General features: G+C 44.2%; 3 protein-coding genes across 4 annotated transcripts; 1 reads left to right on the top strand and 2 right to left on the bottom strand.

Moving 5' to 3' along the window:
- Positions 1-7034: 7034 nt before the first annotated feature.
- LOC119271878 lies at positions 7035-8626 on the top strand. The gene is made up of 3 exons (XM_037553532.1): positions 7035-7230; positions 7300-7450; positions 8329-8626. The coding sequence occupies exons 1-3, from the start codon at positions 7035-7037 to the stop codon at positions 8354-8356; spliced, it is 375 nt and encodes a 124-aa protein (XP_037409429.1). The 3' UTR covers positions 8357-8626.
- A 26-nt stretch (positions 8627-8652) lies between these two features.
- Positions 8653-11178, bottom strand: LOC119266979 (very-long-chain (3R)-3-hydroxyacyl-CoA dehydratase PASTICCINO 2A-like). The gene is made up of 9 exons (XM_037548265.1): positions 10835-11178; positions 10617-10728; positions 10096-10114; positions 9882-9970; positions 9722-9775; positions 9544-9614; positions 9336-9417; positions 9148-9244; positions 8653-9008 (listed from the first exon to the last, which is right to left on the bottom strand). Exons 1-9 carry the CDS (start codon positions 10903-10905, stop codon positions 8938-8940), a joined length of 666 nt encoding a protein of 221 aa, XP_037404162.1. The 5' UTR covers positions 10906-11178; the 3' UTR covers positions 8653-8937.
- A 220-nt stretch (positions 11179-11398) lies between these two features.
- LOC119266978 (geranylgeranyl transferase type-1 subunit beta-like) lies at positions 11399-15498 on the bottom strand. 2 transcript variants are annotated; one of them, XM_037548263.1, is made up of 11 exons: positions 15198-15498; positions 13834-13909; positions 13695-13753; positions 13442-13581; positions 12859-12914; positions 12699-12775; positions 12544-12589; positions 12279-12403; positions 12041-12108; positions 11838-11925; positions 11399-11686 (listed from the first exon to the last, which is right to left on the bottom strand). In XM_037548263.1, exons 1-11 carry the CDS (start codon positions 15366-15368, stop codon positions 11543-11545), a joined length of 1050 nt encoding a protein of 349 aa, XP_037404160.1. In that variant the 5' UTR covers positions 15369-15498; the 3' UTR covers positions 11399-11542. The 2 variants fall into 2 exon arrangements, with proteins under 2 accessions (XP_037404160.1, XP_037404161.1); XM_037548264.1 differs by having other exon boundaries at positions 12699-12751.
- Between the last annotated feature and the right edge of the window lie 448 nt (positions 15499-15946).

Raw genomic sequence — 15946 nt, 5'->3', positions numbered from 1 at the left:
ATACATTGTAGGAAATATGATCACACTTCACCCATCGATCTTGAGGAAGAACACCTCGTTTCGAAAGTACTATTCTGCACCCAAGATCAAATGCTCCCTGATGAACAGTATTTTTTTTAAAAAAAACTGATTTTTGGTAAACTTTGATAAATGTTTTGTATTCTTGCAAAATTTCAGCACAAAATGACATTCATTTAAGGCGTGAAAAAAATCAGCACTCCAAAATATTTTCACATTTTTGAAACATCGACTTTGTTTTTTTGTCACAACTTTCACGATGTCATTTCGTGCTGAAAATTTGCAAGCATACAAAACATTTGTCAAAGTTTACCAAAAAAAATTCAGAATATTTTTTATTTTACTGTTTATCAGAAAGCATTTGAGCTCTGGAGCAAATACGCCATGTCCGTTTTATTACGCATACGTACATACTAGGTGCACGTAGAATTCTAGAAACAGAAAAAAGAAGAGACATTGCGATTTGCGAATGCCCACAGCTGCCGTGCGAGCAACCAATTATTCAGCAGCCGACCGATCGACACGGTTAACTCAGACGTCGGACCATGTGACGGGCACCTCGCCGACGTTGGTGTCGAGCCCGAGCGCCTTCCACACGGCCTTGGAGGTGTCGACGATGTTGTTCTTGCATCCCTTCCTGGAGTCGCACTCGTCCACCACCATGGCCTCCGCGCTCCGCCCCGTGCCCGCGCTGGTGATGCGGATCATCTTGAAGCACCGGGCCCCGCCCTGGTACAACCCCGTCGACAGCGCCACCAGCATGTCGTCGTCGCTGTGGTACTTGCCGTCGCACTCCGCCGGCCCGCCGCCGTCCTCGCCGCGCTCGAACCCGTTGACTGTCATCACCGCTGGCATGCCGTCCGTCTTGGAGGTTGAAACGGCCGGCGGCGAGCGGGCAGCGGTGCCGGTTGACGCCTGCAGTAGGACCACGAGCATGGCCAGGGCTGCGAGCTTAGCGTACGCCATTGCTAAGCCGAAGTAAGCTCCTGCTCGTTTTGCTTGGCTTGCATGCGCTGGATCGGCTTGCTCGTGGGGTGCTCATGGCGTTGGATTCCGGCGGTTTATATAGAAAACCATCACTGTCTCGTGTGCACCGCTGTCTTTCTTGCATTGGTTCTTGTTTCAGAACTGCGCCACTGGCTAGTCTATTCCCGGCCGGTGTGCTCGATATGGGATTAATTAACGGCTTGTTTTGGGGTCACTTGTGCTTGTGTAATGACGATGCGTTTGGATTTGATGGTGTCGCTAAGTGTTGGAGCGGTAATTCCAGAGCGAGTGGCAACTGAGCAGGTCGCCCGTGGCGGCGGAGTTGATAGTGATTCTGTTGCTCCGTGTAAGACAAAAATCACTTCTAAAATGAGCATCAGTGGTAGTATGCAGCTCTGTTAATATAATCAAGTGCCCCGGTAGTAGAATGCCACTTACGGAAGTTCGCTTTGAACCAATAGTATTGTAATCAGTACGTTCAGAGTTGATTGAGATGTGTAGAGAAAACATTTCAAGCGAGGCTACTTTGTTGTCGATTCGCCTAAAAACAGCCCACCTGCTTTGTCTAGGTTTTTATTTTCTGGAATTTTTTTGATCCATTCATCTTTAATCATGGTAGTGCAACGAACGTCAGAAATAATAAAAATTACATGTAAACTCGTACACCACCAAGCAATGACTATAAAATATAGGCAAACCAACATATTTTACAAATATTAATACCGTAAAGATACTAATGACACCCAGCCTCTGCATCGACAAAATGTCCAACTAGACATTCATGAAATATTATGTGAAACTAAAATTGTTGGAATACACACTAACCAAGAAAATATCATATTATTTTTTGTTACTTATTAGCATAATACACATTTTACTTAGAATATCACAGTTTCTTTTTAATAACAATGGTACACATTTCTATGAGTTGTTAACCTAATAACCAAAAGAAGAAAATGGGTCAGTCACCTATAAAGAATAAACTAGCAAGATGCCCGTGCATTGCACGGAACATCAAGATGCATTTTTTTTTATAAAACACCTGTTGTGATTGACCCATGCGGGAATAATTTCATGTGTAAAAATTAATGATATCCCGAGAAATAGGAGAGATAACAGCGTTGCTAGGCAAACGACATTTCTTGGCCGACTCTTGGACGACACAGGTCATCAAACCGTCCATGACAAGATCAAGTTGCAGCACAGTCGTTTGATTACCTGTCGTCTACACATCGTGCGTGTGAATATCGTGTGTAGAGTAGTTTCGGAGAGATAAGGTGAGGAGGAGTGGGACGTGGTGGTGATTGGTGGTCGAACTGAGCGGAGGCATGGGGATGGACGACGCCGGCAGCGGCCACCATGCCATATTGTTCCAGAGGCTTTCCTTTTTAATTGCTCGACAATAAGGTTGCGGGTATCTGCAAATGTGAAGAGAGGTGCGGGTATCTTTTTACAAAATTGTCATAGTTTGTTTTCTATCCCTCAAATATAGACCGGATGGCCTATATTGCAAAATGGCAGGCACACCATCATCACCAACTCGGTTTTTTATAAGATTAGAGATAAACAAAAATATAAATAAATAGAAACGAACAATAAAGTTTTCCAAGTAAGAATGAATTGGTGACATTGATATTACACTTTAAGAAAAAGTAAAATAAATTTTTAAATAAACATTGACAAAATTTGCACATAGTTTAAACATGAATTGATTTTTTAATAACATGCAAGAATATGCATATACTAGTGGAATGCCACTAAAATTAAGTTTCCTAAGAAGTACTCAATTAGTGGCATTGGTATTAACCCTGGTTCTAAAGGAAAAAAATTAAAATGGAAAAAATTGCACACAATTTACACATAAATATTGCTTTTTATAATATGCAAAAATAAACATGTAATAGTGAAATTTAGGAAAAAGTGAATTTTTTAAGAAAGAATATATTAGTAGCGTTGATATTACACTTAAAAAAGAATGAAAAAACTAAAAAAATTTAAGTTTTTGAAGAAAGAATGAATTAGTGACATTGGTACCCTTTCAGAATAAAATAAAAATAAGAAATGGCAAAATTTGCGCATAATATCCTTGCATGTTGGATTGATCTTAAAATCAGCTCAGCTTTTCGATAACTGGATTGATTTTACATCTCCTTGCATGCATACACTGTAGTAGGAAATATGATCGCACTTCACCCGTCGATCTTGAGGAAGAAAACCTCGTCTTATTACGCATACGTACATACTAGGTGCACGTAGAAAGAGAAAACAGACAGACATTGCGATTCGCGAATGCCCCCAGCTACCATGTGCAGCCAATTATTCAACGGCCGACCGATGGACGCGCCTAACTCAGGCGTCGGACCATGTGACGGGCACCTCACCGACGTTGGTGTCGAGCCCGAGCGCCTTCCATACGGCCTTGGAGGTGTCGACGATGTTGTCCTTGCAGCCCTTCCTGGAGTCGCACTCGTCCACCACCATGGCCTCCGCGCTCCGCCCCGTGCTCGCGCTGGTGATGCGGATCATCTTGAAGCACCGGGCCCCGCCCTGGTACAACCCCGTCGGCAGCGCCACCAGCATGTCATCATCGCTGTGGTACTTGCCGTCGCACTCCGACGGCCCCCCGCCGTCCTCGCCGCGCTCGAACCCGTTGACCGTCATCACCCCCGGCATGCCGTCGACCTTGGACGTCGAAACGTCCGGCGACGAGCGGGCGACGGCGCGGGTCGACGCCTGCAGTAGGACCACGAGCACGGCCAGGGCTGCGAGCTTGCCGTACGCCATTGCTAAGCCTCCTAAGTATGCTCCTGCTCGCTTAGCTATGCTTGCATGCGCTAGATCGGCTTGCTCGTGGGGTGCTTATGGCGTTGAATTCCGGCGGTTTATATAGACAACAATCGCTGTCTTTCTTGCATTGGTTCTTGCATCGGTCGGTGTGCTCGATATATGGGACTAATTAACGGCTTGTTTTGGGGTCACTTTGTGCTTGTGTAATGACGATGCGTTTGGATTTGATGGTGTCGCTGAGTGTTGGAGCGGTAATTCCAGAGCGAGTGGCAACTGAGCAGGTCGCCCGTGGCGGAGTTGATAGTGATTCTATTGCTACGTGTAAGACAAAATTTACTTCAAAAATGAGCATCAGTAAGTACTAGGATGCAGCTCCGTTAATATAATCAAGTACTCAACTTAAGGAAGTTCGCTTTGAACCAGCAGTGTTGTAATCAATACGTGTCAGAGTTGAATGAGATGTGTATAGAAAACATTTCAAGCTAGCTAGCTACTTTGTTGTGGATTCGCGAAAAAAATAGCCCACCAACTTTGTTCAGGTATCTAAAAACTTTGGTTTTAGAATGAGCATATGTAGCAGTATGTGGCTCAACCAGTAGAACTGGCATCGCTGGCTACGCCGGTCTCTTTCTGCTGTTACCACGTCACATGTGAAAGAAAATCTATAAATTTGTAGGAGGTTGAAACTTATTTAAAAGACATCTCTAGCATATTTTTGTTATTTATTAAAACAATTTTGTTAATTCAAAGGTTGCTGAGTTCTTCTTGGTTATTTGCATTTTCAAATTTTCATTTAAGCCGAGTTGAACTTTGCTGAATGAACTTGGACATAAATATATATATCTGGATAGACTTAAATATATGCAAACCAACATATTTAGAGCATTAGGTGCTGTCTCTTGGTTATCTATCAGGAAAATGGATTATATTCCCGCAATTGGCTTTCCTTTGCTACCCGTTTTCATGAATTATTTTGTTATATTTTTTATTTTCTTTTTTGAAATTTCTTTTCAAAATCAATTTAAATTTTAGAATGACGCTGTGCTACTTGCCCACAAATATGTTTTCAAAGAATATAGTCATCTGTTCATGGTGTTCGAGCAGGTTCTATCCTCTAACTCACGGGTAAGTTCTCATTTTGAGCAACCAGTTCTTCAAATCAACTATGAGGTTAAACTACGTCTAATTTGATTCTTCCCCAGTGCCAAGTTGTATCAGCCTTGAGCTGTGTTCCTGCTTTTTTGTCCCCTCAACAAGTTCTTCAATCGGCACAGTACTATTTAGATAAAAAAAAAGAACTACATGATATTTGAATTGATGATTACTATCAAGATATATCTGTGAAGAAAAATAGTGAATGAAAAGGACAACGGGCTTTAATCTTCCCAATGCACCTATTGTAAATAATATTTCAGATATTATATGTTTTCATTACATTCTCTCAGTGTGGTCGTTACCAGTTTCCGGTTGCTAGAAAACTCATGCGGAAAGATCAATGAGAGATAACTATAGTTATGGTTCTTCCCCTTCTAGTTAATAAAGTGTAGCCCGGTATAAGAAATTACATCACCATAAGATCACCACACATACTAAGAAATGAAGAAGAAATGTATTTTTATATATCTTAGTCCATCCTTAACAAAGGAACACGAACTAAAGGTAACTAGAATGAATGTTAACAAATAAAAATTAATTGGATTATTTTAGTTTGTGCAATCTAGATAGTGATATATTATCTGGAGTATAGGAATTTCTGTAGGGATAAATGGCTGGGTAACATAGATTATTTTTTATAGAAATATCTCTGATTTGCATAGAATCAAGTCGGAGCATGAACATGCCACTCATCAAAGACAAAACAATCATATTTGTGTCCTCATCATACCCCACCAGAAATATCCACATGTGATCGCCATGCATTATTTGCGGAAACAACCTTGCCCGGTGGAGAAATTTTCTTCAGCAACACCCATCCAACAACACCATCACAGTTGGATTTCCTCTCTCATAATTTGATTGTACGAATTGACACAACAACAAGACCAAGTCAATTACCCTCTATATGTAAGAGATGATAAGAAAACTTGACATGACACTTAGGTGTGCATGTTGGCTTCTCAATCACATCAAAACTGTCTTTCAAAATCATGCACAAGAATGTCACCTCCAACAAACAACCAGTAAAGTACGTTTCCAACCAGGATGTTGGGTCTTAGGGATGAAATTAATTCCTTGGTCACCATAGAGACCATACACTAGATGTTGATTCATAGACGCAAGCTGAAGCTTCGGTATCTGTGTTGAAGATCAAGACCAGTTTGAACGGGTTCGAGAAGCAATCACCATGCACAGGCCCATCTTCAACATTAGTGCGCAACACAATGGCATCCAACACTTCTTTTTCGCGAATACACAAAGCTTGTGTATCTTTTCATTGATAGATAGAAAGAGAATGAGTACAACCGAGAATACAACACATGACATGAACGCAAGAAGGCATGCACATGGTACCCGGAGCAGAGAGAAGGGGTGCTCAGCCCGAACAGGAAGAAACACACAGCTAAACCCACCGAGCCTAAAACTAGAGTAGCAGACCAAAAGAGCAAACATCGAGCATCTTCAATTCCAATACTAGGGACTCCACGAGCGAGCAAGATAGTGCCTTCAAGAAGGGGAACGACGTCGTGACGCCGTCGCCATCCGTTCCGAAAAGCCGAACCTAAGGTTTCCCCTGATGCTCGAAGAGGGGCTCGGATAAAGGTCGTGACAACGCCTCCAAGAAGGGAAATGACATCCACGGGTGTCGCCGCTACCAGCATCGAGCATGGCTTTCGCCTGGCCTTGAGTCCGAGCAATCCCATATCCACCAGATCAGGCCCCGAAGATGCAAGAGTAAACATGCCTGTCGACACTTCCATTTGTCGCCCTTGAACACCAGTGGAATTGTCAAATGATTGTGTTGTTCACCAGTGAGTGAACACCTTGCGAAGAAGCTAAACAGAGAGGATTTCGATGGTGCTTGCGGAAGCGGCAAAGAACTTGTGGTTGGCGAGGATGTCGCGCCAATGTGGGTAGACAAGGGAGGCGTCAGGAATAGAGGCACCTCAGAATTGAGAGTTGAATTCGGTGGCACTTGCGGAATCGGAACAAGAGTTGAATTTCGATTCGATTTGTGAATACAAGACCTTTGCTTCAACGAATAGTAAAAGGGGCTGCAATCTCTTTGCCTAGCACGGACCCACATGTCATGGACTCATATGTACCTCTCCTCGCACCGAACGAGATTGCTTTCTTTTCCTCTTGTCCCTTTCGATCCTCTCCCTCCCTCCCCAAGGAAGGCCGGCGGCGCCATGGTCGAGACGGCGTGGGAGCTCGCCGAGCTATTCGTCCTCCGCCCCGTCCTCGCCATCTCCTTCGCCCTCTCATTCATCCTCCTGAGTACGTACGGCGGCCGCCCCCCTTTTTTCTTCCTCTCGTCTGGCCGGTTTCCTGATCGAGATCCCTCAGGCTGGTACGTCGCGTGGAGGACGGTGCTGGTGCACGTCCCGCTCGTGCAGGAGGTCGCCGGCCTGCGCCCGAAGAAGAAGCCCGCCAAGCCCAAGCCCCCCAACCGCGGCCGCATCGGCAGGTTCTACCAGTCGCAGGCAGAAGCGCAGAGGTGAACGAAGTAACCAAGATTAGATTTCTCGGATGTCCCCCCAAGGGGCCTAACCAAGATTTTTATTCCGCTTCTGTTCCAGTTCAAGAGTATCTGATCTGCTGGGATTTGGATGCACTTGGTCTATCCAACAAAGTGGCTTTGGTTAATCGACAAATATGATGTTACGATTAGCTGCCGCTGGTTGTTTCAGAGCTGCCTGCATTCTAGGGATTATTAGAGCAGCACTTCTAGTCACTCTTAGAGAGCACAACTATTTAACTTGCAGCCATATTGTTTCAAAACTTGTTATCCTTTCTATAAAACTTGCGGGGAACATGGTTGGACAGCAATGAGATTATTGAAGATATTGAGTTTCATGCACCAACCGACCAGTGGAACTAAAAGTCCGAACCGATGGACAAGGTTGGGCAAATCCATGTATATTTCAACACAGGAGAATGTCCATAAAGCCTTATTTGTAGCTAGCTAGCTGCTGAGACAGCCAGTTTGATATCAAATGTTAGTTCGATTACTCTTGTGGACTGTGGTTAAGAGCTGATGCGACTTGGCGAGGAATTGGGCCATGCTGGTCTTCAGAAAATTCAGACAGGAACAGCGTGGCCTGGTGTGTCACGGAGTGTGGCTATTCAGAGTGTTGCACTCTCTTCAGTTATACACCCCAATCACTTCAAACCATACTGTGCTTACCTGCATAGGTTATAATATCTTATATGACATTCTGACAAGATAGCCGAGCTTTTTGTATAAACAATATAGCCTGGTTTCGCTTTTGCTAAGATACGAAGGGGGAAACCCCTGAACCATCTGAGATTTTCTGCTTTTTTCTATTGCATTATGTGCTAACATGAACATGTCTGTTTAATATTGGTTAACAGGGACACTAAATTGGAAGGGACCTCTTAAGGAATAATCTTTGGGACTTTGAAGGAAGCCCTCATCTCATTCCAATTCAGAATGTTGTACATCCAATATATTGACAGATTTTCTCTTTTAGGAGCAGATGTCCACACACTTATTTAGCTTGCAAACCCCAGATACACAATAATGTATCCACTGTATATTGCCCCTGTGTAAAGATGCACAATAATGTATCCACTGTATATTGCCCCTGTGTAAAAGTTAAGGATGTTGTAATAAGATTGTACATGCATGTACTAGAATAAAGACAGCACATGTCCTCTGCAATAACCAGTGTACCATTTGCTTCACAAAGTTCTCCTTGTTAAGATGTGATATAGCCATTGGCTCATAACGGATGAGCACTTCCAAAGATGAATGTTGTTTTTATCTGATGGTTATAATCATTGGCTCAATGCAGAGGTTGATCAATGATTAATTCAACCATGAGAAATCCAACAATCATCATTGTTACAACACATGTCGAGTAATTCATGTCTAACAATGACAACTCACACCAGCTATTCGTACAACATGAGACTGGAGAGTTTGCATTGCATGCTCCAGCTACAAGGCTCACAGCAACTTCATGCAGTCTTTGCCTTTGACAGGGCCTTCTTCCTCTGGGCAAGCATATACGTGAACATGTGCGGCCCACCTGCAGTCACCCAAGTTCAACAACAAAATGTTCCGTGAGGTCCTACTTCACTTATAGTATCGCTTTATTAATAATGTCAAAAAGGATGACAATCACTACAAATGCGAAGGGTAAAGGCGAGGTAAGAGGGTTTATGTACCTGGAACATAGACACCGATGGCGATAGCACATGTGTAAAAGTAGTCAAAGGAGAAATTCCATTTGTTAGGCATCTTAACAAGGTATTTCTCGGATACCTGGTCACCCAAAAGATAAAAGTAGTTAGACAAGATTGTTATCAAATGAATAACATGGAGTTTGCTAATCCTCTTTGGTTATTCTAGTTACCTTAATGTAAGGAAGAGCAATGTAGATCAGACCGACCTCGCTAAGGATACCGGTAGGATACAATATCAGAAATGTGCTATACCTGCATACAAGCAATGCCACGACAAATGAATGAAGTTCACTTTCAAGATAATGTTTTTGAAAAGGTAGTAAATTTCCTCTAAATTTGATGAGATGATGCCCTGCTTGGAACGGAAATAGTACTAACCTGAGCCATAAAAGCCAGGAAGGTGCAAACCCAAGCGTCTCCTTCAGGCCAAAGAAGGAATATCTGATGATCTACATGAAACCAACAAATTCCGCGTTATGGTACATAATCAAATATAGATAGAGACCATCCAAAATTTCTGATTTTAACCTCAGCAAAGGAAATTTGTAAGAAGTACCTCCGTGATGGACCAGCTTATGACCAAAGAAGTTACAAGAATATGAGATTGTGTCTGCAAGATAGATGTACAAAGTGATGAACCAACATTGTCAAACAAAATTTTACTTTCATCCATCCAATATGAAAAGATACAACTCGCCAGTGCTCAAGGACGATACCTCAGGAAAGCTCCACAAGATGCCCCATGTAAGAAACAACCTTGATCCTATTTGTGGAAGGGTTGCAGTGACAGGAGACCTTACCAACCCTAAAATTCAGATTATGCAACAGTTACTAAAACTGAATAGATACCAAAAGAGTGACGAAGAGCAATCTTGTTTTGAAAATCTGATACTTGACGATTTTTGAAGAAAGGTAAGAATAACTTCATACCTACAAGCCCATGAAGAATCTGCGCCCACCAGCAGCACGAGCGCCAGTGCCAGGCAAACACAAGATTGTCAGTAACTCTCAAACTTGGATGTGCAAAGAAATAAAGTAGATTGCTACTGTATATATATAAGTCCAGAAAGAACTAGGACACCACATTAAATTCAGAACAAAGTTGTAATAAGCACGGAAATAACAATGGAGTTGAATCATCATCATGGTGTTTCGATAAGTCTCTCTTAGCGGTACTCGGCTCGGTTCACAGAGTAATCTGGTCGATTTGGGGCACCACATTTTTTTACTGTTTGGTCAACTCCACATTTTGTCTCTGCCTTAACTCAGTTCAGAGCAGTAATCCATCCTACTTGATCTATATGAGAAACCGCACCTTAAGAGGGTAAAAGTTACTGCATATTTTGACTAACATTCATGCTCTTTTACCAAGTCAAATTTTGAAGCTAGGAGTCAACTCAAAGAGGGGGGAGAGAGAGGGGGGAAGAAGAGAAGAGAAGAGAGAAGCGGACCTCCATGACGGCGGCGGTCTGCGCGAGTTGCAGCGGGCGCTCGACGGCGGCGTAGACGCCCTCATGGCCGCCGCCCAGCAGCGCCGTCACCGCGTAGTAGAGCACCTGCGCCCTGCCAACCAAACCAAAGAGATCCGAACTGGTCAGACCCAAAGCAAGCAACGAGAGATCCATCCATCCATCCATCCATCCATCAAATCCAATGAAAGAAGGCGCACCATCCGACGAAGACGACCCAGTTGTAGACGGCGAGGTAGAGCCGCCGCACCGCCGACCCGACGCCGGCCATTTATTTGTTCTCTAGGCCGCAGACGCCGCAGGGCTGGGATGCGGCTGCAGCGAGGCGGATCAAATAATGGCCGCCGATGTGTCCCGCTGCAACACGGAGGCGGAAGGAAGAAATAGCACGCGGATCGGGAGTTGGATTAGGAGGCGGCTGGCCAACAAACTCTGCCGGGATCGACACGCGATCGGTTTGAATCCGGACGGAATCTGGCGAGATCGGATCGTTCGGACACGACGAGCGAGTGAGCGAGTGGCGGCCAGCAGCTCGTGGCAGTTAGTTATTGCCGCTGCAGCTGCTCCCATCTACCCAACCGCCCGCCCGCCCGAATCCAGCTTGCCCAATCCCCACCACACGCGCCATTTCCTCATCGGGCACGCAATTCAAACGCCGATGCAAAATCCGGGCAGACGATTCTGCCGCCCGCGCCGTTCTCAGTAGCTTTCGAGCACATCAAACAGCTCAACCGGAAAATAATAAACACGCCGAAAGCGCGACGGATCAAGAAGCCTCACGCAAAAATTGCTTCCGTGTTTTCAGCCGCACGCTGTAATGGTGGATGGATCTTACAGCATCTGTCGATCGCAACAAAACTGTGAGTTACAAGGGGGGTACAACGGGGAGGATCGGTGCCTTGGGCTAGCTACAGTGCGGCGGCGATGACCCCCAGCTCGGCGCAGAGCGGCTCGACCTCCTCCTCCCCCAGCAATGAGAGGGCCGCGAGCCCGTAGTATGAGTGGTAGATGTCTGGCAACTCGTCGTCCGGGAATTTCGAGAAGCCTCCGTACTGTCGTCCAAGCAAAAAATCGAGGAAAAAAAACGAGTCAGTAAAGGACCATACATATAGACCTGTTTGAAAACTTGATTTAAGGTTTTATATTTGGTTGAAATCTTGGAAAAAAAAGTTGCCAATGGAGGCTCTAGTTTGGGATAATTACGCATGTCTGGCAGGTGAGCAGAAACCCCCGCAGCGCGCCGTGCTCGATCAAGTGGTAGGCGCCAATCATCTTCAAGACGCCTCCAATCCTGAATGAATGAAGACGAGTCAAATGGGCAGCAAACAAATTTTTATCGAGGTGTTGCTGCTACCGCCTGCTTCTCAGCCAAATAGCAGTATACACAGGAATGTTAATGTGCTAACCAGAAAGCGTAGCACGTATCACTTGGCTTGTTTCTTCTGCCCTGAAATCCCCCGTCTGCCGCTTGCCTCTACACAATGGCACTGCATTGCGTCAGTAATGTTCACCGGTAAGCTAATAAAGAGATTTTTGATGATAATTCAGATTTACTTCTCATGTAGACTATTGTGCATTTTTACGTCATGTAAAATGGCAGATTTTAATGGATAACTGCAGAGACACATTTAAGCAGAATTTGACCTGAAGGCACCACTCCAGGAGCAATTGTACGTCAATCGCCGCAGACTCTCGTAAGTTCGATGCCAAATCAACTTGAATGAAACCCATTAGATATAGGGCCGCAACAGCACAGAAAGTTCCCCCACCTGGCTCACTAACACAAAGTCATACAATGAGAATCCATAACCAAATTTTGCAAAACAAAGACTTAACTTAGTTGCCACACAATTGAAACTCTAAAGAATAACCTCCATAAAGTAACCAGGTAAAGAAATGCACTGCCTACCATGAGATTCTGAACCGGGAACCATGCCAAAGCCACCGTCATATGACTGCACGCAGTAGAAACAGAATCAGGAAAGGCAAATAGCATGGTGCAGAACACTCTTACATCACTGAAAAATGAAAACTACGGTGCATTAGGAATTTTCGCAAGCCAACCTGACAGTTAAGAATGTATTCCTTGGCCTTTTCCTTGTCCATTCCTGACCAATCTTTTAGCATTGAGCAGATCGCAGCTGAGAACAGAGCTCAAATGCATAACATTACATCCAACAAAAAAAATCTATTATTAGCATATACAAAGAACAGTGCTCCTCACCTGCGCAGTATACAAAGCGTAGGTCTGTTTCTGCACCAATATGAGTAGGCATGAAGCTATAAAGATGCATGTTAAGTTAGCTAATGTCAGATGCACAAAATCAAAGCCTTCTGAGTTGACCAATAAAACAGGAAAGAAAGCAAAATGAGCAGAGAAGCACTAGACTACTTGCAAGCATTTCGGAGTATCATAACAGTACAACACCTGAACATTCTAGTACAAATACACACCAGAAAAGTGGTGTTCGCCGGTGTAAAGTTTGTTGCAATGAGAGTACATAGTTTAAGTTCATGCAGATGAAATTACACATGGTAAATGAAAAGGCTTACAACTAATGCATATGTTCCTGAAACAAAACTATAATGAAGGATGTGGATTGTGAATCAACCATGGGGTGCTATGAAAATCGTAAAACAGCATGTGAGGTATGTGACAAGGTGAAACTATTCCGGTGATTATTTCCTAGAAAACATTCTAGTGATAATGTTAATGCAGGTCGTAGATGGAAATGCCTAGATACTTCCCAGGTAAATTTTGAAGTCTAACAGTCTAAGTACCATGGAGACCAAAGCTAAACACATACCTTCCGTCTGGTTGCTGCAGTTTTTTCATCGACAGTAGAAGAACATTGCTATCAAGGTTTAGTACATCATAACCTACAATCTTCAATGTAGCAAGAGCAGAATAAGTGCTTGCTAGATGACTACCATTGTGGCAAGGGTCCTGAAACAGAGCACAGGTCAGTATATGGAACTGTCACAACAAATAAATAAAATGGCAAAAAATGTGGACTTATATGACGAGAAAAGGTTGAGTCAAGCATTAATCACACATACCTTCACCAAATTTGAGGGAAATTTGGTTGTTCTAGAGCCACAGAATCCATAAAATTGCCCTGCAAATGAGTGAACTGTTATGTAATAAACATATTGCATCTAGAAATACGAATTATATACATCAGAAGAGTCTGCTTACCATTATCTAAGACGTCGTTTTCCTCAGGGTGTACTTGAAACGACAAAATCCATTTGGCAATTTGATCCTTGTTAACCTAAAGAAAAAAGATAGGTACACAAATTATTACTACATTACTTCTTCCTGAACAGTCAAGGTGCATAGGTAAACTGAAATTTCCCCAATAAACAATTAAACTAGCAACCTAACATGGTTGATCATTCTAAAAGAACTTCAAGTCACAAAAGTGATTGCTGGCAGATAGCTTTTACTTATTTTATGCAAATGCTATTCATTTAAAGGCTCGGAAGATGTAGAACTTCTTTGATGTTTCTATATCTGGTTTATGCAATTCACCAGAGGGAAAGTATGCTGATTGATAAACCTGAAAGGTTATTATCATGTGTTCACACAAGCAATCGACATTGAGAAGGATACCCTTAATTGCTAACCAACTAGACAGCTCCCAACTGCACGCAGAATTCAGACAAAATCCTATGGGGCTTAGACCAAAAAACCAAAACTGAGGGCACCAGTGCCACTTTGTTGCTACAAACCAGCATCAACATCATCTGGGTCCCTTTGCTCTTATCAGGAGACACCGAACCTTGTTGAACTTAGTTATGACATCTAGTTGTCAGGCAGATCTACATCTGATAACCCCTAACTACTTCGAGTTAAAGTCTTTGAGTGGACCGGGTAGTGGGCTCAAATGCTTAAGCCTTGCAGCTAGCAGTTGCTGTTACAAGCGTTTGATAACGTTGATCTGCAAACTGCATTACGTGTCCCCATATTCGTGATTAGTTGCATTTATCCTTATGAATACTACTCAAACCTACCCCTAGGAATACATCGAGTCATTTTTTTTCCATGCTTCTAACCGTGCACAAGCATTCCCTGTTCTGAACCAGACCAGACCTACTGTCTGATGGCGAATTGCCTTGATAAGTCATACTGCTCGATGGTGGATTCGTATGTTGATTGAATACGTGGAGTAACTTTTTTTAATCCTGTATAATACTTGAACCTGTACATATCCTTGCAATTCAATTCAAAATAAAAACAGGGCAGCTTAATTTCAGTCGCCGCAACCAAATTTTTCAAAAATTTGCCACCCTTTACTTTACATCGTAGTGCAGAAATCTACTGATGTCTGTGCGCATGCTTGAAAAATATTTGAACAAACTGAGACAAGCATACAATGGCCTAGTATAATCAGTACACCCACCCGAGATCCAAAGCTATGAACAGAGGACAGCCGCATCTAGACCATGACAGAATACAGATCACTCGGAAACTCCCTAGAATTCCGCGCAATTCGTTCAACCGTGGGCAGAGTACATGCCTAGAGGGCGGGCAGCGGGATAGATCTCGGCTGAGCTTACCCGGTCGAGCTCCCGGAGGAGGGAGAGGCCGGCGACGGCGAAGTAGGCGAGGGTGAGGTGGTTGACCTCCTGCGTGGCGTAGCCGTCGGGGAGCTCGCACGACATCAGCTCCAGGAACGCCGCGTGGCGCGCGCGCGCGAACCCGGCCGGCCCCTCCTCCTGGTCCCCCATCTCCGGCGGTCGTCGGCCGTGGAAAGTGAAGGCCCTCTCCTCGTCGCCGCCGATTGGTCTGGCCGGTGCGGGAGCACGAATCCTGGCGCGCTTGGGACTTTGGGAGGGGGCTGAGATGAGATGGCGGTCCCACTTGTGTCCGGTTTCCGACCGTGCCGTACTACACTTCTGTTTTTGTTTTTCGGGCGGGTATCGTATTCCCTGCTATCTCTTCTCCGTGACGAACACGATGCAGTAGAAGGTTTGCAACAAAGGTTATTTTTTTGACGCCGATATCCATCACACGTGTGACATAATAGGCATTCGTTCACATACCGTGTGTGGCATGAGCAGGGGACAGTCTACACGGGCTGTGTGTGGGTGAACAGTACATTTGTCCACACGCATGGGCGTAGCTACTACGTGCCACACGCCCAACAAGTACTACGCATCCTCACCCTGCGTGTGTGGCACGAAGCAAATATGCCCACACGTCCTGGCGCAGCTACATTAGATACCCGCGGGATGACGATTTAGTTGCCATCCAGAATGGCAGATGTAGTTATCTGGGATGACAAATATGGTTGTAAAAGCATAGC

Source organism: Triticum dicoccoides, chromosome 3A, assembly GCF_002162155.2.
Source record: "Triticum dicoccoides isolate Atlit2015 ecotype Zavitan chromosome 3A, WEW_v2.0, whole genome shotgun sequence".
Taxonomy (NCBI): Eukaryota; Viridiplantae; Streptophyta; class Magnoliopsida; order Poales; family Poaceae; genus Triticum; species Triticum dicoccoides.
The sequence above is the reverse complement of the archived record's forward strand: the minus strand, read 5'-3'. Positions and strand labels throughout refer to the sequence as shown.